This window comes from Megalobrama amblycephala, linkage group LG16, assembly GCF_018812025.1.
Source record: "Megalobrama amblycephala isolate DHTTF-2021 linkage group LG16, ASM1881202v1, whole genome shotgun sequence".
Taxonomy (NCBI): Eukaryota; Metazoa; Chordata; class Actinopteri; order Cypriniformes; family Xenocyprididae; genus Megalobrama; species Megalobrama amblycephala.
Genome location: NC_063059.1, coordinates 28592237 through 28619233, shown reverse-complemented (window position 1 = coordinate 28619233; position 26997 = coordinate 28592237). Strand labels below are relative to the sequence as shown.

The following is a 26997-nucleotide window of genomic DNA, read 5'->3' as shown; positions in this document are numbered from 1 at the left end:
ATTGTAGGCCTCGTTGATCTGAGCTTATATTGGTCAAAAATGCCCATCCATTAAAAATGAATGGGGGAGATCGAAAATAAGAGAAATGGGGTTCAGGAGCATGTTTATCATGTTCATGTTCACATGTTCTTGCAAAGATAAAGGCCTCGGACCTGTGCATGCTACCGTGCACACACACACACACACACACACCATGCTCCGTTTTGTACAATATTAAAGCATTTCTAAACAAACTTCCTGGTTAATCATTAAAGCACACTAGCATACTTATTTTGTTGACTATTGACAAAATTATCCACAAATAATCCTTTTTTTTTTTTTTTTTAACTCAAACTGCAGGTGCATAAGCTCAGATCAATGAGGCCCAACCATATTTAAGAAATTCCATATTTCTTTAGTGAAATGACAGACCAAAACTACTATTGATGATGTATTTGATTACTTTTAAAAATGGGCAATATATAATAAAACGACAAAAGACATTAAAAAAGAAAGAGTAGTTGAACTATTTTGTGGTTTTAAGAGATTGTAGAAACTGTTGGGAACCCTAAAAGAACTCTTCCATGGACTCGAACAGACACATGATCCCCTAAAGCAATTCAAATTCAAACTTATCTGAAAAGTTAAGTCACTTTGACATTGATTTGATGGCTCACAGACAAAGTAAACATGTTGGCAAAAGACAGTTGGATGCAAAAGATTTGTCAACTTTGTAGTTCCCTGTAAATACAGTTTCTTTATCTCTTAAGATATATTTGAGAATGGTAGAAATGTAGGCCTATTCAAATGGTTACCACCTGTTAAGTCTCCCCCAACAGTTTTTATTCCTCAGTGCAGCTGTTGCTGTCCATGGTGCTGTAATAGGCAAAAGATTCATATACTGCAACTGTGATGTGCAGGTTTGATAAAAACAAAATCACCATTAAATTTTGCATCACAATCCATGTACCATTTTTTTTCAGGACAATCAAATTGCTCTAAAAATGATAAGTATGACAAAGCACAAAATGAACCACATAGACCTGAGAGACACTGTTAGTGCTAAGTAAGCTTGTGCATAAAGTTTTAATACATTTTCAACATCATACAACCAGACAAGCTTGACAAAACACAATACAGTACATGAGAATCAGGATAAAATTGCAATGTCCTGTTGTGTTTTAGAATGTTACTGATCGTAAACCTTGTATCAATTGTTATATTTTTTATTACATACAGCATGTTTTACCTAAAATAAACAGGTCGTTATTGTGTAAATATAACATTTTGCTTAATGTAGTAGGGTAGTTGATTCTCAATAAACTCTGTGTAAGCTGTCAATAAAGAGCAAAATAAAACGCAGCCCAATGTGGCTTAAAATTGTTCGGCGTTTTGTAAAATAATCAAATTATTTTCCGTTTTAAGTTTTTATTGATAGTTTTACTTGATTGACACATTGCGTGCAGCAACCTTTACTGCTTCCCCCTACAAATCGTCATTTGAACATCCGGGTACTCGGTTGCTTGATTGACAGTTGCCATAGCAACAGCCCAGGCTGTCGCCATTTTGTCAGTTGCTTTTTTAATCTTTCAAATGTTTTCGCTTCCCGCCGGAATAATGCAGTCACGCGCTCGTAACAGTGGCAATTTTGGAAAGGCTTCGCCAACCGCATCGGACTGAAAACGACACCGGGACAAAGAATCGGAATGTCAGGAATATATTTAGTGGGCTAGTCGTCCGTGTCTCGGGTCCGCCGGGCCGGTCCGCTGCGCAGGTTTGGAACGCGCGCCATTTTGTGAAAACTGACAGAAAAGCTTAACGTTTTTTTGTTCACATTTTTATGCAGCTGTTTCTATAATATCTGCGTCTCGTTGTTTTTAGTGATTAATTTTGCTTTTGAAAACAATTAATTTGCGTCTCCACCTCTCCAGAAGCGAAGAATCTTGAATGTGCGTTTCCGACGCTAGCTGGTTAGCTGCGTTCGTTAAAGTCACTGAGAAAGAGCGCTAACTAGCCGCTAGCCTTCACTTCACCACCTATAAACCATGATTAATACACAAATGAAGACTGACACAGGCAAACCCGAACTGGAAAGACGCTGTTTTATCTGCCATTTCAAATAAAAGGCATTTAGCCCCGTCTGGCTCAGTACATTAGGGGTGTCACATTGGAAGCAGCGTAGAGAAACTGGATCAGTCGCCTCACTTTACTGGATCTGGGACTTTAAATGAAGATCACACCATCAAAGGTGAGTCTTTGACATTTGTAGAGGTCTAAATGAAACATATGGACTTTGTAGGTTTGTTTACAAACCGCTTGTTTGGTAGAAGCTACAGGCTAGTATGATTTGGCCTAGATGGCTAGCCGATTAATAACTTCCCTTACGTTAGTTAGCGATCTTTATTGATGCACCAAATAGCTTATCCGATCATCTCCCCCTGATTTTACACCCCCAAGCCTCAGTCGTGAGCATTTGTACTGGTTTTAGGACAGTCCTGTTAGTCGTTTAACAGGTAACGTTAACCCCCGTGTAGCTCCGCTAGGTCAGACTGCAGGAGCAAATGTGGTTTGCTCAGCCTAAGTTAATGATTTTGTATACCAGCAGAAAGTCGGCCAGCTGGTGATTACAGAAGTGTATCATCACATCAGTCTGATGGGAGTGTTTGGCTGGTGGTAGTGGTGATGATGATGATGATGAAGCCCCATGACTAGCGTGTTGTCAGTTAGCCATCAGGCTGGTTTCCTGTCGGGGGAGGGGGGCTGACATTAGCTAGCGATGTGATGCCTAACCATAGTTATCCAGCAAACATTGCTCAGTCATGTAGTACGGGTTTAGACTTTTGCGTGACGATGGAGGCGTTAAACGAGTCCGATCGAGCCCGATGAATGGCTAAGCCAGCTAGACAGGTAAGGTCCGCTTTACCTGTCACCATCAGTCAGTTTAACTCTGGTTAATTTGCTCGTCGAGCTCAGTATTCAAGGGTTTATATCAAGTTATTTATAGTTAATGTGGAGGAATTGATGGCACGCTACTCAGATGTGCATTTGTTAATTTATGTAAAGCTTTCAGAAGGATGCTTTCGCCTTTGCCAGATGAATAATGATCTCTGACCAGGTAAATACAGGGCAGGCTGTAAGATTTCCCCTCACTGTCACCTGAAGGTTCAGCTTTGGTACTGTTGTACTTGTGGCCCTAATAAAAGTACAGTTGGTTCAGGTATGAATGCAATAGAGATTATTAAATAAGGTCATGGTTTGATGCTTCTGATTCCCTGAGGTAAACTTTATTCTCAAAGTTAATAGGTAGATCTATATCTGATGCCATTTTTTTTGTCCATCACTTCCTCCCACAAATGTGATTGACAGTGGCCTCAGTTTAATAGAGGTTTTTTGTGCTTTTCTATGTTTGCACAAACTTTATTTCTAGGGATGTACCTAAAAGATTTTTTTAGATTTTATCAAACTATTTGCCGATTCCAATAGCGATATTTGTTACTTGCTCTCTTATTTGAACTCTTGTCATTAAAATAGATTAATGTTTTGATCATGTTTTTAATTAGCAAAGTTAAAAAAAATGCATGCATTTACAAGCTAGTTTTATTGCTGCATCATCAAATAATTATTATTGAACATAACTTGAAAAGCATTATCCATTTAACATTCAACAGGCCAACATGAATAAGACACAGCAAAAATACAAATTAAATAAACAGTGCTTTTCAGGTAGGTCTAACAGTATATTTCAGGTACATAAATAAAATAATCAAATGTAAAATAACACTGCATATTTTTCACTGAATCAAATCAAATATATATTAATCCTTATTAAAGTTATTTAGTCAAGACTCAAGAGTAGTGAGTGAATTTTTTTTGTCTTTTGTCTTTGATTAATATTAAAGCAGAGCAGCAAGAATATTAGGCAGCTGTCATTTTAAGAGCTGCACGGATCCAATAAACTGGTACACAAGCCTTTTTATTTCTCAACAGTTTACATTCATTTAAGAAATAACCATCTATGTTTACAAGGATACCCACCAAGACAGGCATTTTGACATTATTTTGTGTGAATTAGAAAAAGCGGAAGAGAACTTAATTCAGTATTTGCACGCTGTCTGAGACGCAGCTTTCTGGCCGCGTGCTTTGAATATGTGTGCACACAAAACTTCTCATACAGTGAGCAGAATTGAGTTCTCTTTTGCTGTCTCTTGCGCTTGAATATTTAAATTCACAAGCCTTAAAAACATGTGCAAAGAATAAACTTTAATGAAAATGCAGCACTGGACTGATGTGATGATATGTCGTTCACGCTGGTGCAACAGTCTGTCCTTATTGTCAAGCCCTGCTGTATTTTGTACAGATTTCATTTTGTTTTGGCGAGTATTTAATTTTTTTACCCAGACAAAAAATTTGGATTATGCAACAGACATTATACAACTCGGTGCATTCACGCAGTTGATTAATAAACCATCGGCTTGTTTATATAGGCCTTTTTCATGCTATAGCCGATTGTTAAATTGATCAAAAATCTGCTGATAAATATTGGCAGACAATACATCGGTGCATCTCTACTTATTTTGATCATACTATTAGATTAGGTTTCATTTTTCTAGATATGCAGAAATAGGCTTATATGCACAAAAGGACCAGGATCTGTACTGACACTTGCGTTCGTTTTTTTAGTTTTTACACACCATTGGACAATCCCATATCCCTTTTTTCCCAATTTGTTTGAATCATTTTTGAGTTGTGGTGCTGAAATCCAGCTAATCTGCTGGAGTGTCATTTGAGGTCTTCTGTTTGATTAGCTGTTTGGAAATTTAATGAGAGCATTTAGATTAATTATATGTTACTGTAACATTTAATGGAGGAATTGGAAGGGAGTTTTAACTTTTTGAACACCTTCAAGTTTGCTTGGTTAAATTAGGCAAAGTTTAGTAAAAGTTTTTAAAACTTAGGCATACTGATAGAAGTAGGAATTTAATGTTAGCCCAGTTTAAAAACCAAAGTACACGTGCGGAATACATGCCCAGTACTGATTTGAGTTGTAATAATTTATTTTAATAGTTGGCCTTTTATTGAGATGTTTGTTCTGTATCAAAGTTTGTTTGCAGCCCTTATATCCTTGCATTACTCTAAGGAATCTATTAAATGTGTTGGAAAAGTTAGTTAACACTTATTGCAAGTGAATCAAACTTTTTCCAACTCTTAATTATCAAATTAAAAAATGCTGGAAATAATGCATCCAGGTTAGCTGTTTGATCTTGTATTAAAGCAGAAACTATTGAGCAATTATGCACCTCTTTTACTCTATTCATCCCTGTGGTATAAGTTTTCAGTTTCAGTATTCATGTGTCACTGTGTAAAATAGTGGTTAAAGTTGACTATTGCATGGCTACATTAAGTCACTTTAGTTTAATGTGGAATATAGTAAGCAAAAACCAACAAGTCATTGGCTGCTTTTCCTCTTTGTGGCTTAGTCAAAACTTGGGTAAAGTTTTTTTGTTTGCTATACTTTTTTGTTCATGTGCTCCATGCCAAATATTAAGAGTAGTAATTTCTGGAGCATGTAGCACATTTTAGGTTTGCAGTTTGAGAAGGAGGCAGTGGCAATCATGAAAGCCATTAAAATACAGGGAGCTGGCCTGATATTACACTATAAGTAAGGGCCAGTTATGTTGTTGCATAGTTTTATTATAGATTGGAAAATGTTTGATGGAATGCCATATTTGTTTTATGTTCTTTTTGCATGTGCATTCAACATGTTTGGCATTGTTGAGAGAAAATAATTTAAAGATCACATCCCCCCACTGTACAATAGTCAAAGGAATTTGTTGCATGTTAGATGATGATTACCTGGCCTAACCTTAACCGGGCATGTCATAGAATAAAATGACTTAAAAACAATGAATTAAATGAGTTTTGCATTAGATGTCGAAAGCTTGTGAGAATGATTTTATTTATTATTAATTAGTGGTTCAACGGATCACAAAACTCACGGTTCGGATCATATCAAGGTTATTAAGTCACGGATCGGATCATTTTTCGCATCAACACACAAAAAAAAAAAATTGGGGGTAACTTAACTTTGCATTTATTACTTAGCCCACTTTAACTACTCTGATACCACAGCAGAAACTACTAGCCTAACTAATACATTATTAAAGGCAAGTGAACTGTAAAAAAGAACAAATACTCTACACCAATTAAGCAAAGATAAATACAACATAAAGTTACAAATAAAGAATAAGTCTAACTTAATTTTCGTGTACAGAAATGTAATAATTAAATGTAAAATTACACTGTTCACTGTATAAATTTAATATAGATTAATCTTTGTTAAAGCTGTCAGGGCTCGACAATAAGGACTGCCCGATGGCCTGGGGCCAGTGTGAACGACGCTCGGGACAGTAGACGGAACAGTCACTTGCCCGATCGGGCCATTGCTGTAGGGTGTGCTATATATATCGTCTATGTCTATGATATCGTAATTGTTGATTTAACGATCTGAAATTATCGAGTATGTCCCTCAATTTACAAAACCAAACAAACACACACCCATTGAGTGCACGCATGCAATACGTGAGGTAGTGTAGTAACAGTTAGACTAGTGCGTGTGCATATTTAGAGAGTACGGTTTCACTGTGCGTGATTTAGTCTATTAAAATGCCTTTAGAATGCCCCAGTATATCTTTTATATTTATATCATTTAATATAGTTAACCAATATTACACAGCGCCGTTTTTCTCCAAATATCAATAATTACAAATGTGATATTGATTTTATACAGACTAGAGTACAGTTTAATGAACAAGAACTTAATATCAAGTGACTTACATTTTAGACACCAAATCGCCTGTTTCACTCTATTTCGCCAACGAAAATAGTTCCAAACAAAGTTCACAGAATTGTTTTGCGTCTCTGAGCAACACTTTCTAAATGAATCAGCTGTTTGAATGAATCGGTTGAATCTCAATGATTCGCTCATTAACAGTGATTCGCTGCCACCTACTGGCGGGTTTAATTTCAGGTTTAAAGTGTCTTTTCATTTTTAAAATAATTTCAAATAACAGTATTTAACGTTTTATATTTTCAACATTTCAAAACATTATTTATGCATCTGTAACTGCTCTCGACTAATTAAAAAAGTTTAATCTATAGTTATATTAGTTATTATATATCTACAGTTATATAGTTATAGATATTACAATTCCTGTACCTGAAAATCTCCTGTTTAAACCTACATGAAAAACTTGAAAAGCATTGTTTATTTCATTTATATGTTTGTTCTGTTGTATTCATTTGTGCTAGTAGGCCTACTTGTAATTTGATTATTTATTACTATTTTATTAATTGCTGTTTATTTATCTAACAATATTTAAAGCTAATGTAGTAGCTTTTGGTGTCATAACCTTATTTAGGTTACATGTATCAAAAACAACGAAAACAATAACTTGGCTTATTTTATAGGCCCATTTTCTTTTCTTTTACTTTATTAATTTTTTGTTGTGGGGCAAGTAAAAAATTTTGGTGGGGCAAGTAAAAATTTGAACCATTCGAAAAAATCCTTAGCGTTGAGCCCTGGCTGTGTTTTGTTGTTTGATTTACATGACAGATAACAGCAGGTATTTATAGGTTGCTGTCACTTTAAGAGTAAGACTCCATGCACGCACACATCCGAAAGTTATACATCCGAATTCTCACCTCGTTTAATTAAGACATAACCGAATGTGTTTAGGAGAATACTTGCCGAAAGGGGTATTTTGACTGACATAATGCGTGTATGTGACCATCCAAGTGCGTTGAGGACGCGAAAGAGAAATCATTTTGGAGTTCGCGAGTGATCTGAAACACACCTCTCTCTTTCTCTCTCTATCTCTGCGCGCGAGCCTTGTATGTGTGTCTGTACGCACCGATATCAGCGTGGCGTGCAATACCGAATTAAATCCTCTTTTGCCTCTTCTAGCGCTGGAATGGTTTTATATCCATTTAATGTGTAAACTAGCAAGACAAAACACGTTCAAATGATAACCTTTCACTCTTTTGCGGTTAAACTTGCAATTGAACCGCGAATCGCATGCGTCCCGAACCGTGGGTCTTGGTCCGTACGGATCATGGATCAACAACAATCCGTTTAACCACTATTATTAATTAATTACAAAGCATATCACTAGTTTTCATAAATTGTTAAAAAACAAATTAAACTTAATTAGTCCTACTTAAAATTTTTTTTTTACTTCCATTGAAATTCCATCCTTTTAAAACAGTATTATCACAGACCAGTAAACAGAGAACACTGAAGTAAACACAATATTTCATATTTCTTTTTTTATAGTTTAATCCGATTCAGAAATATAAATGTCCATCTGAGTACTGTGCCCATGTAAAATTTCAGTGACATGCAGAATAGTGAAATATACTGCTGAGGGTAATCTTGAACATTTATATTTGCAAAGGTTTGTTGACAATTTGTATGCTACCAACTTTACAATTTTAATACAGGCCTATAGATTTCTACAAAATATGTTGCATTTATTCTTTGAATTATAAAGGCAGCTTATAAATCACACAGAAACAGCACTAGATATACACTTAGAGGGACTTACATGGTGCAGAATGTAATGTTGTTTCTATTTGTACACTGACATAAGTTTTCTCTTGTTGAATTGCATGCAGTCCTTGATAACATGAATCATCAGGCCTATATTGAGAAATGTACGTAGCAGAACAGCTAAAAAAATAAAGCATCTGTGTAATATTTTACTGTATTTTTTTTTTTTTAAGTATAGCGTCAATGTTAAATGTTTTTATTGGCAAATGTAAAATGTGCTGTGAAATATTTATTATTATTATTTCATAGACTTTTGTCTTAAATCTTTTGAAATGGTTGTGTTTGAGGCTGTAGAAGTGTTTCCATCCTCTAATATTTAGTGGATCACATGAATTCTTTGCCCTGCCTTAGTTAGGTCAGCTGAATCATTCTCTGCTCCTACACCATGAGTGGGGTCTGAGCTGCTATTTTGCTGTCAGGCTCCAATGTGGTGGATGCTTCATCTAAGTGTGCCAAAGTTCAATTTTATTTCTTGTTTATTTCTTGTTTTCTTATTGGAAAATGGGAGCAGCTCTGCCCTGGCAACAAAAGTAGGCTATTTGCATACTCTTCTGTGATTGGCTTGAACATTGATGGGCTTGCCAAATCACACTGTATCTTCTTGGTGATAGGCTATGCTAATTAGGTGCTGTTGCTGGGATTCTGAATAGTGGTGGGATTCTGTGTGGCTGTGGTGCATTGTGTTGCCTGGCAAGAGATGCTGATATATGAGCAAGCTTCTTATAATTATCACAATTTACAGCTAAAAGAGGACAGATTTCTGACCAAAATTTTTTGCACTTGACTTGAAATTTGCACTGTAGTCTCTTCTCTTTTTATTTAGAAATGGATGAGAACTGTTGTATTTTTCTTTTCTTTACAGTTATATTATTTGATTCTATGTCTTTTTGCTTTTTTTGCTTTAATTGCTAGTGCCTTGAAAAGCCTTTTTACTCCTAATGATAAAACACAAATATATATTTGCTTTCTACCCTGTTTTGTGTTAGTTTTAGTGTGCTATAAGCCTATGCTTCACTTTGGTTACATAAAAATCTCAGGGATGGGGTTTCTCTGCTAAAACGGAGAGAAAAGGATAGTCTTATTAACCTGAAAGAGGTTTGCGATTCAAAAGATCACAGGGAGAGAGGAGAATTTTGTTCTAACACACACTAATTTAGCTTAAATTTCCTCCAGGGGGAGAGACCTCAGCATGCAAACCCTCGTCTGTCCGGCTTGCACCCTCTCTTTCTTTCCATGCTGCTGGTCTTCAGATGGCTGCTCCCATGCCTCATTCGCACCAGCAGTACAGTGACTGTCACCAGCAGAGTACAGACCAGTCTGTCACTGTACTGCCATACAGTGATCAGACACAAGCACTCACTGCCAGCCAGGTACTGAATGCTCCACTCCTGTTTATGTACTTAGTTTTTGTTTGCATCGTGGATAGAATATGCTCAATTATTGCACTTAGTAAAATTAATTCTTCCTGTTACTTTTACCTTGCCTAGCCTTTGTGCTCTTAGACAAAAGTTTGGATTTGTTAAGAAATAATAAATATCACCCATTAAATCTATATGTGTTGCCGCTTCTTTTATTTCAGAGGCACATGCCCCAGTGCTTTCGTGACCCCACTTTAGCTCCTTTGAGGAAGCTCTCCATAGACCTGATCAAAACCTACAAACACATCAATGAGGTAAAGTTTCTTCATTTTAGTCTGTCTTCTGTATTTTGCCAGATCACTGTCCTTGCAGTAGTAACACACTAAATAACGATGAAAAGTAGTAATAAAGAACACAATTAGAATACTAGATGAGAAGGTACCTATGAAAAGTCTTTTAGGAAGTTCTCAGACTAATAAATGGAAAAGTATTTGAGACTAATACTGTGAAACTTGCATTCACTCCTTTGTAAAGGTGTATTATGCAAAAAAGAAACGACGGCATCAACAGGGTCAAGGTGAGGACTCCAGCCACAAGAAAGAAAGAAAAGTCTTTAATGATGGCTATGATGATGAGAACTACGACTACATCGTCAAGAATGGGGAAAAATGGATGGACCGCTATGAAATTGACTCTTTAATTGGAAAAGGGTCATTTGGACAGGTATGCTGTCTTCAGTCTCTACAGATTTATTTTGTGAAGGGAAAAGGAAAAAAAAACTTTTTTCAAGATTATAAATAGTAAGAAATAGGCATATTATAAACTTTTGCCATGATGAATCAGATGCTTAATGATTGATTTGGACCTTGAAAGCAAAAGCCACTTGTTATCAACTTTTCAGAGTAGTTTAGATTTCTTATTAGGGAACAAAACTTAAAATTATTGTCTTATGAAAGTAATTGACACATTGTTTTAGGTTGTAAAAGCTTACGACCGAGCTGAGCAAGAGTGGGTAGCAATTAAGATCATCAAGAACAAGAAGGCCTTTCTGAATCAAGCTCAAATTGAAGTACGGCTTCTCGAGCTCATGAACAAACATGACACAGAGATGAAATACTATATAGGTAAGTAACCTGTTTAATTATTTGAGTTCGTTTCAAAATCTTTACACACGGTGCATTCCTTCAATTCAAAAACTAATGATGTTTTTTTTTTTTTTTTTTTTTCCTCAGTACACTTGAAACGGCACTTCATGTTCCGGAATCATCTTTGCTTAGTATTTGAAATGTTGTCATACAATCTATATGACTTGTTACGAAATACGAACTTCAGAGGTGTCTCTTTGAATCTGACACGGAAGTTTGCCCAGCAGTTGTGTACAGCACTTCTGTTTCTTGCTACACCTGAGCTCAGCATCATCCACTGTGACCTAAAGCCAGAGAACATCCTGCTATGTAACCCCAAGAGAAGTGCCATCAAAATAGTGGACTTTGGGAGCTCCTGCCAACTGGGACAAAGGGTATTGTGAATCGCCTTATTTATTGCTTGTGTGGAGAGTGTTAAAAAAAGAACTGTGCGGTGATTGTCAAATTGTAACTGATTATGTATTCCTCCTCCTACATCAGATATATCAGTACATCCAGAGTCGATTCTACCGCTCCCCTGAAGTGTTATTGGGAATGCCATATGACCTGGCCATAGACATGTGGTCTCTGGGATGTATTCTGGTGGAAATGCATACAGGAGAACCTCTCTTTAGTGGAGCAAATGAGGTAATGAGCTATATGAAATATTATTGATTATTAATAATAATTATGATTATTATTATTATTATTATTACTAATGTACTTCCATAACATTCCCTGTATCCTTAAGCACCATGAATCTAAAGATTTAGGAGTGACAACTACATTTAAATCTGGGAGTGAATCCCCTAAATCCATAGGCCATTGTCCATAACAATATTTGAAAGCCTCATGACTTTTCAAGTTGTTTGCGATTTACTGAACAAGGATTAAGGAAAAGATTTTTAAAAATAAAATTTAAAAATAATTTTTTTTTTTTTTACTCAATTACTACCTGATAAAATATTTTAGAGCTTGGCATAGCTAGAAAATGTACGTTAATAAAATGTATAAAATGCCCAAGGAGTTATAAGATTATTTTCTATAACTTTACCAGATCTTAAAATCACACTTTTATAATTCTTAAAAATTCTCCCCATTTGTAAGTCGCTTTGGGAAAAAACGTCTGCTAAATAATTAAATGTAAATGTTCAAAGAAAAAAGTTTTTTTTTTTTTAGTTGTTTGGTCTTATTTTAAAGCTTGTTTTGTCTTCATTTTAAATAATTTTAAGTCATCTTGAGGCCCCCTTAGAAGTTTGCTGAGGCCCCCTCAGTTGAGATCCACTGCCCTAATCTCTTGTTGAATGTGTTACAGAATATGGGAGTCACGCCGTAGTTAATTGCGGATGATTCTACCTAATTCAAATTGAGTGTTATAGTAAAAAATAGTCTGACATAAATTATTTTTTAAATGATACCCCAATAGGTGGACCAAATGAACAAAATTGTTGAAGTACTTGGGATCCCACCCAATCACATTATGGACCTAGCACCAAAAGCCAGGAAGTTTTTTGAGAAGTTGTCAGATGGCACATGGAGTATTAAGAAGACCAAAGATGGGAAAAGGGTATGTGTTACTGATATTTTGAAGTATAATCATTATCATGTAAAGTTTTTATGTAGCTTTTGTGTGACTGCTTGTTATTATTGTTGTAAGTGCTACAACGTGTCTCTGCTTTTTTGTGAGCAGTACAAACCTCCGGCATCTCGAAAGCTCCATGCCATCTTGGGAGTGGAATGTGGTGGACCAGGCGGTCGTCGGGCAGGAGAATCCGGCCACGCAGTAGCTGACTACTTGAAGTTCAAGGACCTCATTCTCAGAATGCTAGACTATGACCCCAAGACGCGAATTCAGCCCTACTATGCCCTCCAGCACAGTTTCTTCAAGAAGACGACGGATGAAGGAACCAATACAAGCAGTAGTGTGTCAACAAGTCCTGCACTTGAGCAGTCGCAGTCATCAGGGACCACTTCTAGTACATCCTCAAGCTCAGGTTCTACTTTGTTTTAATCTGTTCTGGTATCTGTCTCTAAACTCTTTAATGCTTACCACAGTTCCTTTGCTTTGCTTCAGGAGGATCGTCTGGAACAAGCACCAGTGGCAGAGCAAGATCCGATCCAACTCACCACCATCGGCACAGCGGTGGGCATTTTGGCACAGCCATGCCAGCCATAGACTGTGACAACCTTTGCCCTCAGGTGAGCCCCCTGGCATATCTTGTCAAGTAGTTAAAGGAATTTAAAGTAGGGCTGCAACAACTAATCGAATAAAATCGATAATGAAGATCATCGACTACGACTGTCATTATCAATTTGTCGCGTCTGCCCACCGTGCACGGAAAACTTCTGCCAGTCGCGTCAAATTACAGCACTGAATAACGTGTTTCCATGGACAGAATGCATCTAAAAATAGTGGAGTAAACAGAATGAGCTACTGTGAGAAAGGTATGTGATCCAAGCTGCCCAAATCATGAGAATTCTTTCTTTTAAGCTTGAAGCTAATGCATTAGCATAACGTTTAACATGGCTTCAGGCGCTTTGACAGATGCATGTGCTGTTCAATGTGTGTTATGTTTCCTCATCGCAAAACATTCATTTTACAGTTATGTCTTTATCTGTAAGCATTACAAATTCACGAGAATTTTCATTTTGCATGAAGGCTCGTCCTGACAGTATGCGTTAAACTTCAAACTTTACTGAATGAGAGCCGGCGCGTGCATGCGTGTCAAACAAATAGGGTGCATTAGAGAGGGAGATAATTGAAATTCAGTGCAAAAATATTAATTTTACTGAAATGTCTTTTGTTGGACGTTAAATGGTTAGTTCACCCAAAAATGAAAATTCTGTCATTTATTACTCACCCTCATGCCGTTCCACACCCATAAGACCTTCGTTAATCTTCGGAACACAAATTAAGATATTTTATTTGAAATCCGATGGCTCCGTGAGGCCTCCGTAGGGAGCAATGACACTTCCTCTCTCAAGATCCATAAAGGTACTAAAACATATTTAAATCGGTTCATGTGAGTACAGTGGTTCAATATTAATATTATAAAGCGACAAGAAAAAAAAAAATAAACATATTTATTTTGACTTATTTAGTGATGGCCGATTTCAAAACACTGCTTCAGGAAGCTTCGGAGCACAAATGAATCAGTGTATCGAATCTGCTGTTCGGAGCGCCAAAGTCACGTCAGCCGTTGGCAGTTTGACACGCGATCTGAATCATGATTCGATACACTGATTCATTTATGCTCCGATGCTTCATGAAGCAGTGTTTTGAAATCGGCCATCACTAAATAAGTCGTTATTTTGTGTTTTTTGGCGCACCAAAAATATTCTCGTCGCTTTATATTTGTTAATGCACATTTGTTTGAAGGACAGCATTGGGCAGGATGTGGAATAGTGCATTTTATCAATAAAAATAAAATAAAATTTTTTTTTTTCTTTTTATCCGATTAATGGAAGAAATAATTGTCCAATTATCAAAATAATCGTTAGTTGCTTCATTCAAAGTTTGGCCTTCAAGATAAAGTTTTTTTTCTTTCTTTCTTTATGATTTCTCTTGTTTGTGCAGGCGAGACAGCCTTATCATCCCCCTGTAGTATGGCCTGGAATCGTAGGACCAGAACCTGTCACTGTAGAGACTCATCCAGTCCAGGAAACCACTTTTCATGTGCCTCCCCAGCATCCCAAGGCATTGCACCCCCATCACCATCATCACCATCATGGACAGGTCATAGCAACGCGACCACGGCCACGACTCTACAACTCGCCCACCAACAGCGCCTCCACCCAGGATTCCATGGAGGTGGTGCACGGTCATCTGTCCATGACATCCCTGTCTTCCTCTGCATCCTCTTCCTCCACATCTTCCTCTTCCACAGGAAACCAAGGCAACCAGGCTTACCAGCTCCGCCAGCTTCCTGCCAACACCCTGGACTTTAGCCAAAATGGAAGTATGAGTATGAGTATGGGTTTGGGTGCCTTCTCAAATCCTCGCCAAGAGACTGGTATGGCTGGACATCCCACGTACCCTGTTGCCACAAACACAGGACCTGGTCACTTTATAGCAGAGGGACACCTGGGCATGAGACAAGGCATTGATAGGGAAGATTCTCCAATGACTGGAGTCTGTGTTCAGCAGAGCTCGATGGCCAGCTCGTGACTTTAGCTGAAATGGGTTTGTTTTTCTGTGTGAATTTTGTTTTTTATTTTTTGTTTTGTTTTGTTGTTTTTTTTTCTTCCTTTTTATGGTGGTGTTTTCATTTTCTCCTGTTTTTCAAAAGGTGCATAGAGAATAAAAGCTGCTCACTTCTGAGGGGAGATATCACTGAACCGCTACAAATTGAAGAGTATTTAAAAAGTATATATGTATTTCCATCATTTTACGTTGTCGATTTCTAGATAAGTTAGTAATACTGCAAATAACCATAGTGAAACTGAGACATCCATCTGCCAATTCATTCACCTGCATACAGTACTTATTTACCATCTGTTACATTGGAAACTAGGAGATTTGTTTAATTTAATTTGTTCAATACAGTGAGCATTTCAGAGCTGTGAGCTGTCGTACAGCTTTTTATATGTAAAGCAATGCAAAACATTTGTTTAGTTCAAACAAGTGAGACATTGGACATTATAATTTGGCTGGTCGTTCTTTTATTTACCCTTTAAGTGAAACTTCTCTAAAGAGCTGTGTGTTTAAACCTGTAGCGTGTCAAGGAAGCAGTACTTGCAGTGATATTTCGTGTTGTCGGTATCGTGTAACTCTTCAAGAGGGGGCACAAAGCTGTGGAGCTCCGGTGGTGAGCGCTGGCCTATAGCGGCGGGGAGGAGCTGTTGTTAGGGCCCGAGACAGGCAGGTGCAGTACTCTTCAGACCGGGCCGCTTCGACTACGTACAGCAACTGAGGAGGAGGAGGAGGAGGAAGAGGAGGAGGAGGAGATGTGACGAGGGGAACAGATCCGGATCCAGACGGATCTGGGGCTGCTGTTGAGAACCCTTTGGCCTTATGACTTTTGGACCTTGACTGAAAAGGAGCTGGACTTTATCATTAAATAGAGATGATGGCTGTCCTCTATTTTTAACATTTAAAGAGTCCTTAATTGGTTAGGGAAGGTGAACGAGAATGGTTATTCAGAGGCCTTTATTTAGCAAAGATTTCTCATTTAAAGGACTCCAAATTGCAGGGTCTTGTTCAAACGTCCCTAACATTACTTCCTAAAATTGCCGAAGTGGGATTTCACATAAGGTATTCATTCCCATTAATTGTCTTTTATTACTTTTTTCATTTTTTTTCATTTTTTATTTCCCGTCAAGCATGTGGTTCCCATTGGAAAAACATCTGCATAAATTTGCCTCTTTGTGTTGAACACAGAAGATATGTAATGAGGTTTATGTGACTGCCTTTTTTCTCCTCTTGAATTATGCTGTGAATTTTACACAAATTAGGTTTTCTTCTTTATTAGTGTCTTCTTTTTTTTTCCTCTTTCTTTTGATATACCAAAGCAGTTGTTTTTTATAGCACTAGGTGTCTGTAAGAAATAATGTAGCAGTTCACCACTTCAGCCCAAGGTTCATCAAAGTCCATTTTAGTCTGTATACTCTCTCAAACTGGAACTTTTGCTGAACTACTTTATTTTAATGTTAACAAAATACTGAAATTATATGGATAAACCTCCCTGATTTGTTACCTTTTTCATTCGTTTTTCCTGTCAAGGGGAGGGAAGGGACTCTGACGGTTACTCTGCAGGCTACAGAGTAGCTGAGGGATCACAAATTATTCTGAGGAGAGAAAAGTGTTTTGTTTTGTATTTACCTGGTCTATCAGTCAGTGATGCTGCCTTTTATACCTAATTTGATGAACATGCTAATTTCTACCTTTTTAAATCTGAGTGGCTACTTAAATTTATTTATTCAGGCAGTCTACTGTAGCTACTGTGACCTCCGAGTCTGAGTTGAATTTGTTATCAAGTGATTGGTTTGATGCTTGCCTCAGATGTACTATTCAAAGGGAAACTAGAGGTGACGTGCTGCCACACAGACACTGGGCACATGCATGTTGTTCTGAAGAGGATAAGTGTTTATAGTCACTATTCAGTCATGTTAAGGATAGCTATGCTCACTCTGATTCTTATATTAGAGGTTGTGAGCCCCCCCCCCCACCACCTAGCTTCTCACTTTGTCTCAATTCTTCTAAGAAACCCTGTTTGCTACTTCTCTCAGTCTAGCAGTCCTTTACAGACAGTGGGACAGTATCCTGTCAGAAAGTGTGTGCAGATTTTCCTTTCGCGAAGACGTCACTTTCAGCCAGAGTCATGTTTTGGTATATATTTACAAATCTCACAACGGCTAGTGGTAATCGGAAAGAAGGTTTACCTGAATGTTAGCTGGATATAAAAGTGTTTATATATTATATAAACATTCGAATGCAGTTTGCTGACGTTAACATAAACATTCCAAAAATCAAAATCTAAAAATGACAGAAACTTTTAAAGAGTGCACCTGTTTCAGCTGTTACTAAATGAGATCTGATTTAGCGCAGTTTTCATGAAATGCAGCCCCTTTTTAATAGTTGAAATAGAATTTATGTATATATTTATATTTTTTTAAATAAAGGAAGTATAGAACTCACTACATTGCTCCTGCTGGTATGTCAATTACATTGCCATGTTTTTGCTTACCTATTTAGATTTTTTTTTTTTAAACCCTTCTTGTCTTACTTGGTCATTGGACCAAAATTGCTTTTAGTCTGAGGCATTTGACTTCAACAGGACAACATTAAAGGTAGGGCTTATAACTTGTACCGAAAGAATCTTTTCACAGGGTATGACGCATGTGTGTCCACACTTTTATAATGCTCATGGTTTGCTAGGTCTGTTTCTTCCCTTTCTCTTAAATGCATTAAATGTCACTGATTCACAAGATCATGGATTTTAATTCAGCATTCTTCTGCCTTTTGATATTTTGTTTTTCTTTTCAGATTTTCTTGACCCTTTTCATGCAACATGCACTATATAATTGAACAGCATGGGGAAAAAGGATAAGTGTCCACAGATTGTAAGATCTAGTCAAGACTTTGCTGTGTATATGAAAATGCCCTTTGTATTATATTCAAACAGTCTTATGTATGATATATAAAAAATAACTTAATTGACGCGTTCTTGGCTTTTTTTCTTTCTTCAATTGCCTGTTGCTTCAACACTACATATGTCTAAGCTAGAGGACTGCATATACGAGTAGTTCTGACGAGGTCTCTACCTACGTGTTAAAAGACTTGCTGTAGATTGTCGAATAACACACAAATTAATAAGCCGTACATATAAATACAAGTTCGACAGATATTAGGGGATCAAGCTTTAAAACGTAGTGATATAAGGTAAACTGTTACATTTCATTGTTTATGAGGCGGTCTTCACTCTATTTGATGCGCGGCTCGTTGGTCTAGGGGTATGATTCTCGCTTCGGGTGCGAGAGGTCCCGGGTTCAAATCCCGGACGAGCCCACTATTTTCTATAAAGGCATAAATTCACTTCGAGCTCACAGCGTTAAATATAAATGTTCCGTGCTGAATTATGGATGCAATTCGCAGTTTAATTACGAAAACTATATATTTAATATGCAAGCAATGCAGTGTTTAGTCTGTAGTTCAATTACATTGCAGAGATCCTATTTTGTAATCTGTGTAACGCGGTAAAATGTGATTTTATGATAGTATATTTTAGCGTCTATACGCGTAACATTTAGCTGTTTAAATAGCCTATTTATCGTAGAGATTATTAGTGATGAAAATCCGGAATCGGTTCTTTTGAACAGTTCGCTTCAAAGAATCGGTTCAGATTTTTTGATTCTTTACGTCATGACGTAGTTACGAAATCTCACGGTCCATCCCGGCATATTTAGAGTCATTTGACCGCTCATTTTAAGTAAAACTGGAGTCTTCAGAATTGAGGTACTCTAACGATGTTAAATATAGATCCTACAGCATAGAGACTGCTTACATTTAGGGTTGGGGGTAGGTTTAGTAGCCTAGCTACCTCTAAAGATTGTATAAATGAATATAATAGCTAATAATGTGTAATCATTGCAGCTATATCAACATGAGCTCCCTCTCTAGAGCTTTACGGTCCTTATCCTACCCATAACCCTATCCCTAAACCTAATTTAGGTTCACAGAGGTGGAGCTGAACCTCATTTGGCTCTGCAGTAGGACCAAGTTGAGAAAAAGGAGCTTTTAATTAAAAATACCCGGTCTTTGCTGCCATCTACAGGATTCACGGCTTTAATGAGCGCGAAGGGAGAGGATCCTGTCACAGAATCTCAACAAGTATTGATAATGGAGCTATGGAGACTGAAAAACTATTATTTCAAATCCAAGTATTTATTTATTTGGATATGAGGCTGCGTAAAAGCTGCATTATGAAGATTATTCAGTCTACCGATTTGCTTTAAACTATAACAATAAACAAATTAACTAAATTTAACTGAATAATGACACTATTATCTGTAAGATGAGTTTTATAAACTCTTAAAATGTAGAAAGATTAACCTTAGAACTGTGTTTTTAAGAAATGGGTACAAGAAAATATTGAGTTATTTTAATTATTGTTGTTAATTGTGTTGTTAGTTATTGAGGTAAAATGTAAAAAAAAAAAAAAGTTAAAAAAAAAAGTAAAAGCACAGACCCTATCAAATCTAACGTACATTTATATTTAATCCACAATTCATCTCCATACCAACGGAGCGCATACATACGCAGGTACAGATTATGGATTAAAAATATTAAAATGCAATCAATAAGAGCTTTAGACTCGAGAACCGATTCAGGCCGGTGAACCGGTTCAAAAGATTCATTAAACGATCTGACTCAAAAGTTCGATTCGTAAATCGCTCCTGCTTTCAGATGGCTGGTGCATTATGGGATCGAAACGAATTGCATTGTGGGTTGGCACGCCAACAATACTAGAGCTTCATACTTACGCGCCTTGTAATGTTGCAACTATTATATTAATGACATTATAATTAATATAGTGTAGAAAGGTTTTCGTCAGACATTCAATGCACAATGCCAAATTTTTGTGCCGCTCCGAACTGTACCAGGAAAAGCACTCAGTCCGATTTAGCTTTCTTTAGGTTTCCAAGGGATCCGGAGAGGTATGACTTTTTAAAAAAGCTTCATAACATTATCACTGCCGTTTTGTGTTTACATGCCGTTAATTTATTCTGACGACTGATATGAAACTAATTCCCCCTGGGAAAGGAAAGCCAAAGTTGCACCTGCAAGTTACTGATGATTTCTCAGTGGAGATATTAAGTGCATGTTGACATAAAATGACATTTATCAGTGCGAATAACGAGGCTTCTCTTATTTACACGTCCGTCTGCGTCGATGGGATGTAATTTGCTAAAATGTTTTGTGAATAACTCGTCAGTTTAGTACCTGGTGAAGGTGGTGAAAACAGTACATTTGCTTCTGAAATGAATTTCAGTTCTTCTGCTCTTACCCTTCAACTAAACTGATTTTCATATAGATACATGAGATCCTCCTATATGCTTGTAGTGTAGCTAATATTAACTTATTATATCATATATTAAATATGATTGTTATAATGTGTTTTCTTTCAGGTGTTTGCCTCTTCTAACTTAAAAATTACTTAAATCATAATCTGCCACAATTTCAAATGCCAAAACATAATACAAAATCCAGATTTTTAAAGGGAAGAAAAACATGCAGTAGTTTTAATCAACAACATCAACAGAACATTTCTGTATAAATGTCAAACTCAGCAATGTTCAGTGTTTTGCAAGAGATGAGTCAATTGTTTATTTCATAAATCTTAACACGCTTTGTTGTTTATTTGCACAGATGTAGGTTGTGGGTGGAGAACTGTCGGCGTGCGGATCTGGAGGAGAAAACTCCTGATCAGCTGAACAAGCACTACCGGCTGTGTGCAAAGCACTTTGAACCAGCCATGATATGCAAAACTGTAATGCAAAATTTGTACTTCACAATTGTTATTTTAAAAATAACAAGTTATTCAAAATTACTCTGAATGTTTTATCATATTCTTTTATCATGTGTTTTTCAGAGCCCTTACAGGACAGTACTAAGAGACACTGCTATTCCCACGATTTTTGATTTAACCAGCCACCTCGCAAATCCTCACAGCAGACATCGCAAACGCATCAAAGTTCTGGTAGAATACTTTCTCTTTGTTTCAGGTGTTCTCATAAACATTCATATTCTATCATTGTGTATTCTTTTGAATCTCCTACATTCCTTCTTTTTAATCTAATCTACATAATAATAACTTTTTTTTTTTCATATTTCACATTGTTGGTGATAAGTCAGTAAATGTAACATTATAATTCAGCACAATAGTTATTGTGTGTTTCAGTTTCATTAGTTAACTACTTTTGTTAACATGAACTAAGAATGAACAACACTTCTGCTGCATTTTTTAATCTTTGTTAATGTTAATTTCAGCATTTACTAATACATTATTACAATCATGTATTTGTTAAGAATAGTTAATGCGCTGAACAAACAATGAATAACTGTATTTTTATAAACTAACATTAATATATTTGTAATGTAACAAATGTATTGCTCATTGTTATTTCATGTTAGTTAATACATTAACTAATGTTAACAAAAGACCTTATTGTAAAGTGTTACATATGTTTCTTATATACAGACGTGGACAAAATTGTTGGTAAATATGAGCAAAAAAGCCTGTGAAAATAAATGTGCATCGTTAATCCTTTAGATCTTTTATTTCAAAAATTCACAAAAATCTAACTTTTCATTGAAGTAAAAGAATTTTAAATGGGGGGTAAATTCCATTATGAAATAAATGTTTTTCTCTAATACATGTTTATTGATACCCTTAGAAATTTTTATGAGTAAAATATCTCTGAAGTATATTCCCATTCATATTTACATTTTTAGCACACCAGGGTGATCATAAACATGAAAAAAAAATTGTTGAGCTTCACAAAATAGAAAGTGGCTGTAAGAAAATAGCTAGACATTGAAAATCCTCATTTCCACCATCAGGAAATGATTAAGAAGTTCCAATCAACTAAAGATGTTACGAATCTGCCTGGAAGAGGACATGTGTCTAAATCGTCCTAATGCGTGGTGAGGAGGAGAGTTTGAGTGGACAAAGACTCTACAAGGATCACAGATGGAGAATTGCAGAGATTAGTTGAGTCTTGAGTCTCAGAAAGCCTAAATCTCCAGCATATTCAGTTGTCAGAAATGACTGGAACTTCAAACTGGCTTCTATGGCCAGATGAAACTAAAAAAAGAGCTTTTTGGCAGCAAACCCACCAGATGGGTTTGGTGCACACATGGATAAAAAGTGCCCCATGCCCACGGTTAAATATACTGCTGGATCTTTAATGTTGTGGGCCTATTTTTCTGCTGGAGGTCCTGGACATCTTGTTCAGATACCTGGTATCATGGATTCTATCAAATATCAACAGATAAAAAAATCAAAACCTGATTGCTTCTGCTAGAAATCTTATAATGGGTCGTGGTTGGATCTTCCATCAGGACAATGATCCAAAACAAACATCAAAACCAACACAAAGATGGGTCACAAAACCAAGCTTCTGCCATGGCCATCCCAGTCCCCTGACCTGAACCCTAAAGAAAATGAGTGGAGTGAACTGAAGAGAAGAAGCATCAACATGGAGCTGGAATCTGAAGGATCTGGAGAGATTCTGAAGGAATGGTCTCTGATCTCTCCTCAGGTGTTCTCCAAACTCATCAGGCATTATAGAAGAAGACTCAGAGCTGTTATGTTTGCAAAAGAAGGTTGCAAAAAGTATTGAATAAAAGGGTACCGTTAATTGTGTTAATTGTGGATTAGAGAAAAACTTATTTCATAATGAGAATTACCCCCCATTTTAAATTCTTACACTTCAATGAAAGGTTAGAATTTTATATATATAAAAAAAAAATCGTAAGGATTAACGATGTAGATTTATTTTCACAGGTTTTTTTGTTCATATTTACCAAGGGTACCAACAATTTTGTCCACGTCTGTAAGTGTACTTTACTAAAGTAATTGTCCAGTTAACATCTCTTATAAAATGACACTTTACATTCCTGTTTTTCTCAGACAGATGAGGAGGTTCGGAAAATCAAAGAAAGACGATGTAAGTAAGATATAGTTGATTTATATTGATTATGGCTCTCTGGAATAGTTGACTCTGATTGCTCAGTTGCAACATTCAGCAGTCAGATATTTTTAAATATTTACTGTCATCATTGGCAATGCTTATATTACTCTGCTCATTTGGGTGACTGAAAGCTGTGCTACTTTCACGTCTTATCACATTGCTGACACGCTTGCTCTTGTTTCATATAAAAGCAATTATTTTCTAATAATTCAATGGCCCATTGTCAGTTATTCCTTACTTAAAGGGTTAATTCACCCCAAAATTAAAATTCTGTCATAAATTACTCACCCTCATGTCTTTCCACACCCGTAAGACTTTTGTTCATCTTCGGAACACAAATGAAGATTTTTTTGATGAAATCTGAGAGCTTTCTTTCCCTCCATAGACAGATACGTGACTACCACTTTGACGCTTCAAAATGTTCATAAAGAAATCATAAAACTAATCCATATTAATTGAGCGGTTTAGTCCAAATTTTCTTAAGAGACTCGATCACTTTATATGATGAACAGATTGAATTTAGTCTTTTATTCACATATAAACATTGATCAGCGAACATAAACAGAAGCTCACCCAAACCTAATTGCGAGAATAAATCTCTTGCGGAAGCTTAAATATGCTGCGTAACACACGAGAATGAACCTCATTGGTTTTCGCACACGTCAAGTGAACATGCTTGAGCTTCAGTTTACCACAACTGATGTGTGAGTTGATGAATGTTTATATGTGAATAAAAGTTTTATTCATCATACAAAGCAATTGAGTCCCTTCAGACAATTTGGACTAAACCACTCAATTCATATGGATTAGTTTTACGATCTCTTTGTGAACTTTTCAAAGCGTCAAATTGGTGGTCACGTAGCTGTCTATGGAGGGACAGAAAGCTCTCAGATTTCATAAAAAACATCTTCATTTGTGTTCCAAAGATGAACAAAAGTCTTACAGGTTTGGAACGACACAAGGGTGAGTAATTAATGACAGAATTTTCATTTTTGGGTGAACTAACCCTTCAACTCATTAAAAATGCAGCAAAAAATGATCATTCATTTGAATGTTTGTGTCTTTATCTCTTTAGTGGAGTCTTCAATTGAACAACTGCTCTCGAAAAAAGACTGCGACGCTCAAGATGACAGCGAGACCACAGACGACGTCCCTCAGCTTACGCCCCAACAAAAAGACCTAAGAGAGTTCTTAAGATCTTCCTTTGAAGTCATGGTTTTGATAGGAAAGCAAAACTTTCCATTCAGTTGCAATGCAAGAGAAGATGAGATTCGCTCTAAGGAGGAGGAACGGCTCTTTAGTACAGGTACCTTTCAAGCGCTGATTGAGAACCGTATCAATGCGGGCGATGAATTTCTTCGAAGGAGGTTCGAGGCAGTGGCTGTTAATGAGGACTATTGCCCGGCCGTTCAGCAAAGGCAGATGCTGGAGGTCTGCGAGAGATGCGTCCGTGAAGAGATCCTTCAACAAGTCCGAGAATGTCGCTTCTTTTCGATCGTCACAGGGGAGTTAGTGGACTTCCCAGAGGGAGAACACCTGCCTGTATTCCTGCGCTTTGTAGACCAAGCCAACTCTCTCAGGGAAGAGTTCATAGAGTTCCTCTCGTTTGAAGGAGAGGAGGTTGCTGTCGCCGAGAGATTGGAGTCTCAGTTGACGAAGGGATGGGGCCTGAGTATGGAACACTGCAGAGGACAAGCGCATGCGGGATCTGGTATACTTGGGACTAAGATGAAGGTCATCGCTGCCCACCTCAAGGAGAAATATCCCATGGCGGTGATTACGCCCACTTCCACCTGTGCACTTAATGTTCATCTCGCTAATGGCATGCCGCTGACTGGAGTGCAAGTCGTGATATCAGTTCTGAAAAAGACGAATGTGTTTTTTAAAACATCTCCATTGTTGCAGACCGAACTCGATAATGCTATCTCCATTCTGTGCCAAGGAAACATGGAAAAAGAAAACGCTCTCAAAGAGGGCTCACGTTCAACCTGGACCGATCTTCATAATGTGTTCGAGATGGCCGTCGATTTGATGGAGCCGCTTCTGCTGTGCATGGACAGCATACATGACAATGAGGATCTGAAGTGGAACGACCAAGTCACCAATGATGCTTACGCCATTTCGGAGGCCTTGGCGGACTTTGAGTTCATCGTGACACTGGTTATTTTGAAGAACGCCCTGTCTTTCACGAGGGCTTTTGGTAAGAACTTACAAGGAGAAACCATTGATGTGTTTTTCGCTGCCAACAGCCTAACAGCAGTACTGCATTCGTTGCACGAGGTAACGGACAATCTAGAAGTATACCACGAATTCTGGTTTGAAGAGGCTGTCAGTTTGGCAACTGCAATGGAGATTCCGGTCAAAGTCCCGAGGTTGTTTCTTCGGAAGCAACAGGCAGTGGAGACCATGGAAATACAGGCTGAGTCGTTCTTTAAAGAGTATCTTACGCAGCCGGTTATGGAGTACATCACGCAGGAGGTCAAGGACATCTTCTCGGAGAATCATCTCAAGGCGCTCAAGTGCTTGTCTCTTGTCCCCGCGGTCATGGGCCAAATGAGGTTCAATACCTCCGAGGAGTCCCATGCGGACATTTACAGGAGCGATCTTCCACATCCAGACACATTGCCGGCTGAGCTGCATTGTTGGAGGATAAAATGGAAACACAGAGGAAAGGAAGTAAGCTTGCCGTGCACCATTCACGAAACCCTTCAGCACTCCGATGTGAAGTTCTTCCCAAATGTTAATGCGTTTTTGAAAATATTAGCCACGTTGCCGGTGCTGAAGCTTGATGGAAGTCACGGTGAAACTGCCCAAAGACGGTTACAAGCTTACCTCACAGACACTGCGGTAAACCAAAGGTGTAAGAATCTAGCTGTGCTGAACATCAATTACCATATAAAGACAGACCTGGAAGAAATGGTTCAGTGTTATATAAAAAGTTACCCAGAAGAAAGTGAGAGTGATTAACCAGTAAAACATATAGACTCTCCTAGTATTCACTGCAAAAATATTTGAGCTGGAAATGTATTAAGTTCTGTACTGTTCTGTATTAAGTTAGTAAGTTCCCTTTGCTTTTCGTCATGATGTCAATTTTTTATTTTCATGTATCTTTTCCCCCCTGGAGAAATATAGTACTATTTTTACATTTGTGAGGACCATCAAAAAGATACGATTTTACAAAGTGGTCTTGCATTGATTTGTTTGCTTGACTGTCTAGTGTGAAGCTGGACTGATTAACAGACAAAACTGACATTGAAAATCAACTATTAAAGACAAGTTTGTGTTTGTAATAACTGGTCCAAAGTGTAAATAAAATAAAGCACCTTCGATGCTGTCTTCTACAATGATGTAATTTCTTTGTACTGCCACAGTCATAAACTATTGCAGTTATTGTATATATTTACCTGGTAACACTTTACAATAAGGTCCCATTAGTTAATGTTAGTTAATGCAGCATACATGACAATGAGGATCTAAAGTGGAACGACCAAGTCACCAATGACGCTTACGCTATTTATGATGCTTAGGCCTTGGAGGACTTCCATTGTGACGTTGGTTATTTTGAAGAACACCCTTGTCTTTCACGAGGTCTTTTATTAAGAACTTACAAGGAGAAACCATTGATGTGTTTTTCGCATGTGACTACATTTCTGCCATTAATAGCCTTATGTGCTATACATTAAAGGTGCCCTAGATTATGTTTTTAAAAGATGTAAAATAAGTCTAAGGTGTC

At 37.2% G+C, this 26997-nt stretch overlaps 2 protein-coding genes and 1 non-coding gene across 5 annotated transcripts; all 3 read left to right on the top strand.

Moving 5' to 3' along the window:
* Positions 1-1504: 1504 nt before the first annotated feature.
* Positions 1505-18228, top strand: dyrk1ab (dual-specificity tyrosine-(Y)-phosphorylation regulated kinase 1A, b). 2 transcript variants are annotated; one of them, XM_048159674.1, is made up of 11 exons: positions 1505-2227; positions 9761-9957; positions 10167-10259; positions 10480-10668; positions 10922-11069; positions 11178-11464; positions 11571-11717; positions 12496-12636; positions 12760-13063; positions 13144-13268; positions 14647-18228. In XM_048159674.1, the coding sequence occupies exons 2-11, from the start codon at positions 9838-9840 to the stop codon at positions 15235-15237; spliced, it is 2145 nt and encodes a 714-aa protein (XP_048015631.1). In that variant the 5' UTR covers positions 1505-2227; positions 9761-9837; the 3' UTR covers positions 15238-18228. The 2 variants fall into 2 exon arrangements, with proteins under 2 accessions (XP_048015631.1, XP_048015632.1); XM_048159675.1 differs by lacking the exon at positions 1505-2227 and adding an exon at positions 2308-2886.
* Positions 18229-18504: 276 nt separating this feature from the next.
* On the top strand, positions 18505-18576 carry trnap-cgg. The gene has a single exon. It is a non-coding gene; the product is annotated as a tRNA-Pro (tRNA).
* A 398-nt stretch (positions 18577-18974) lies between these two features.
* Positions 18975-26605, top strand: thap12b (THAP domain containing 12b). 2 transcript variants are annotated; one of them, XM_048159673.1, is made up of 5 exons: positions 18975-19023; positions 20938-21058; positions 21161-21268; positions 23204-23240; positions 24340-26605. In XM_048159673.1, the coding sequence occupies exons 2-5, from the start codon at positions 21044-21046 to the stop codon at positions 26229-26231; spliced, it is 2052 nt and encodes a 683-aa protein (XP_048015630.1). In that variant the 5' UTR covers positions 18975-19023; positions 20938-21043; the 3' UTR covers positions 26232-26605. The 2 variants fall into 2 exon arrangements, with proteins under 2 accessions (XP_048015630.1, XP_048015629.1); XM_048159672.1 differs by lacking the exon at positions 18975-19023 and adding an exon at positions 19977-20225.
* Positions 26606-26997: the final 392 nt, after the last annotated feature.

Bases quoted from the DNA above. Each gene is read 5' to 3' on its own strand.
- dyrk1ab (XM_048159674.1), top strand. From the start codon at position 9,838: ATGGCTGCTCCCATGCCTCATTCGCACCAGCAGTACAGTGACTGTCAC. The intron at 10,669-10,921 runs GTATGCTGTCTT...ACATTGTTTTAG, and splicing joins GAAAAGGGTCATTTGGACAG to GTTGTAAAAGCTTACGACCG. The intron at 11,718-12,495 runs GTAATGAGCTAT...ATACCCCAATAG, and splicing joins TCTTTAGTGGAGCAAATGAG to GTGGACCAAATGAACAAAAT.
- thap12b (XM_048159672.1), top strand. From the start codon at position 20,137: ATGCCAAATTTTTGTGCCGCTCCGAACTGTACCAGGAAAAGCACTCAG. The intron at 21,269-23,203 runs GTAGAATACTTT...TGTTTTTCTCAG, and splicing joins GCAAACGCATCAAAGTTCTG to ACAGATGAGGAGGTTCGGAA. The intron at 23,241-24,339 runs GTAAGTAAGATA...TTATCTCTTTAG, and splicing joins GAAAATCAAAGAAAGACGAT to TGGAGTCTTCAATTGAACAA.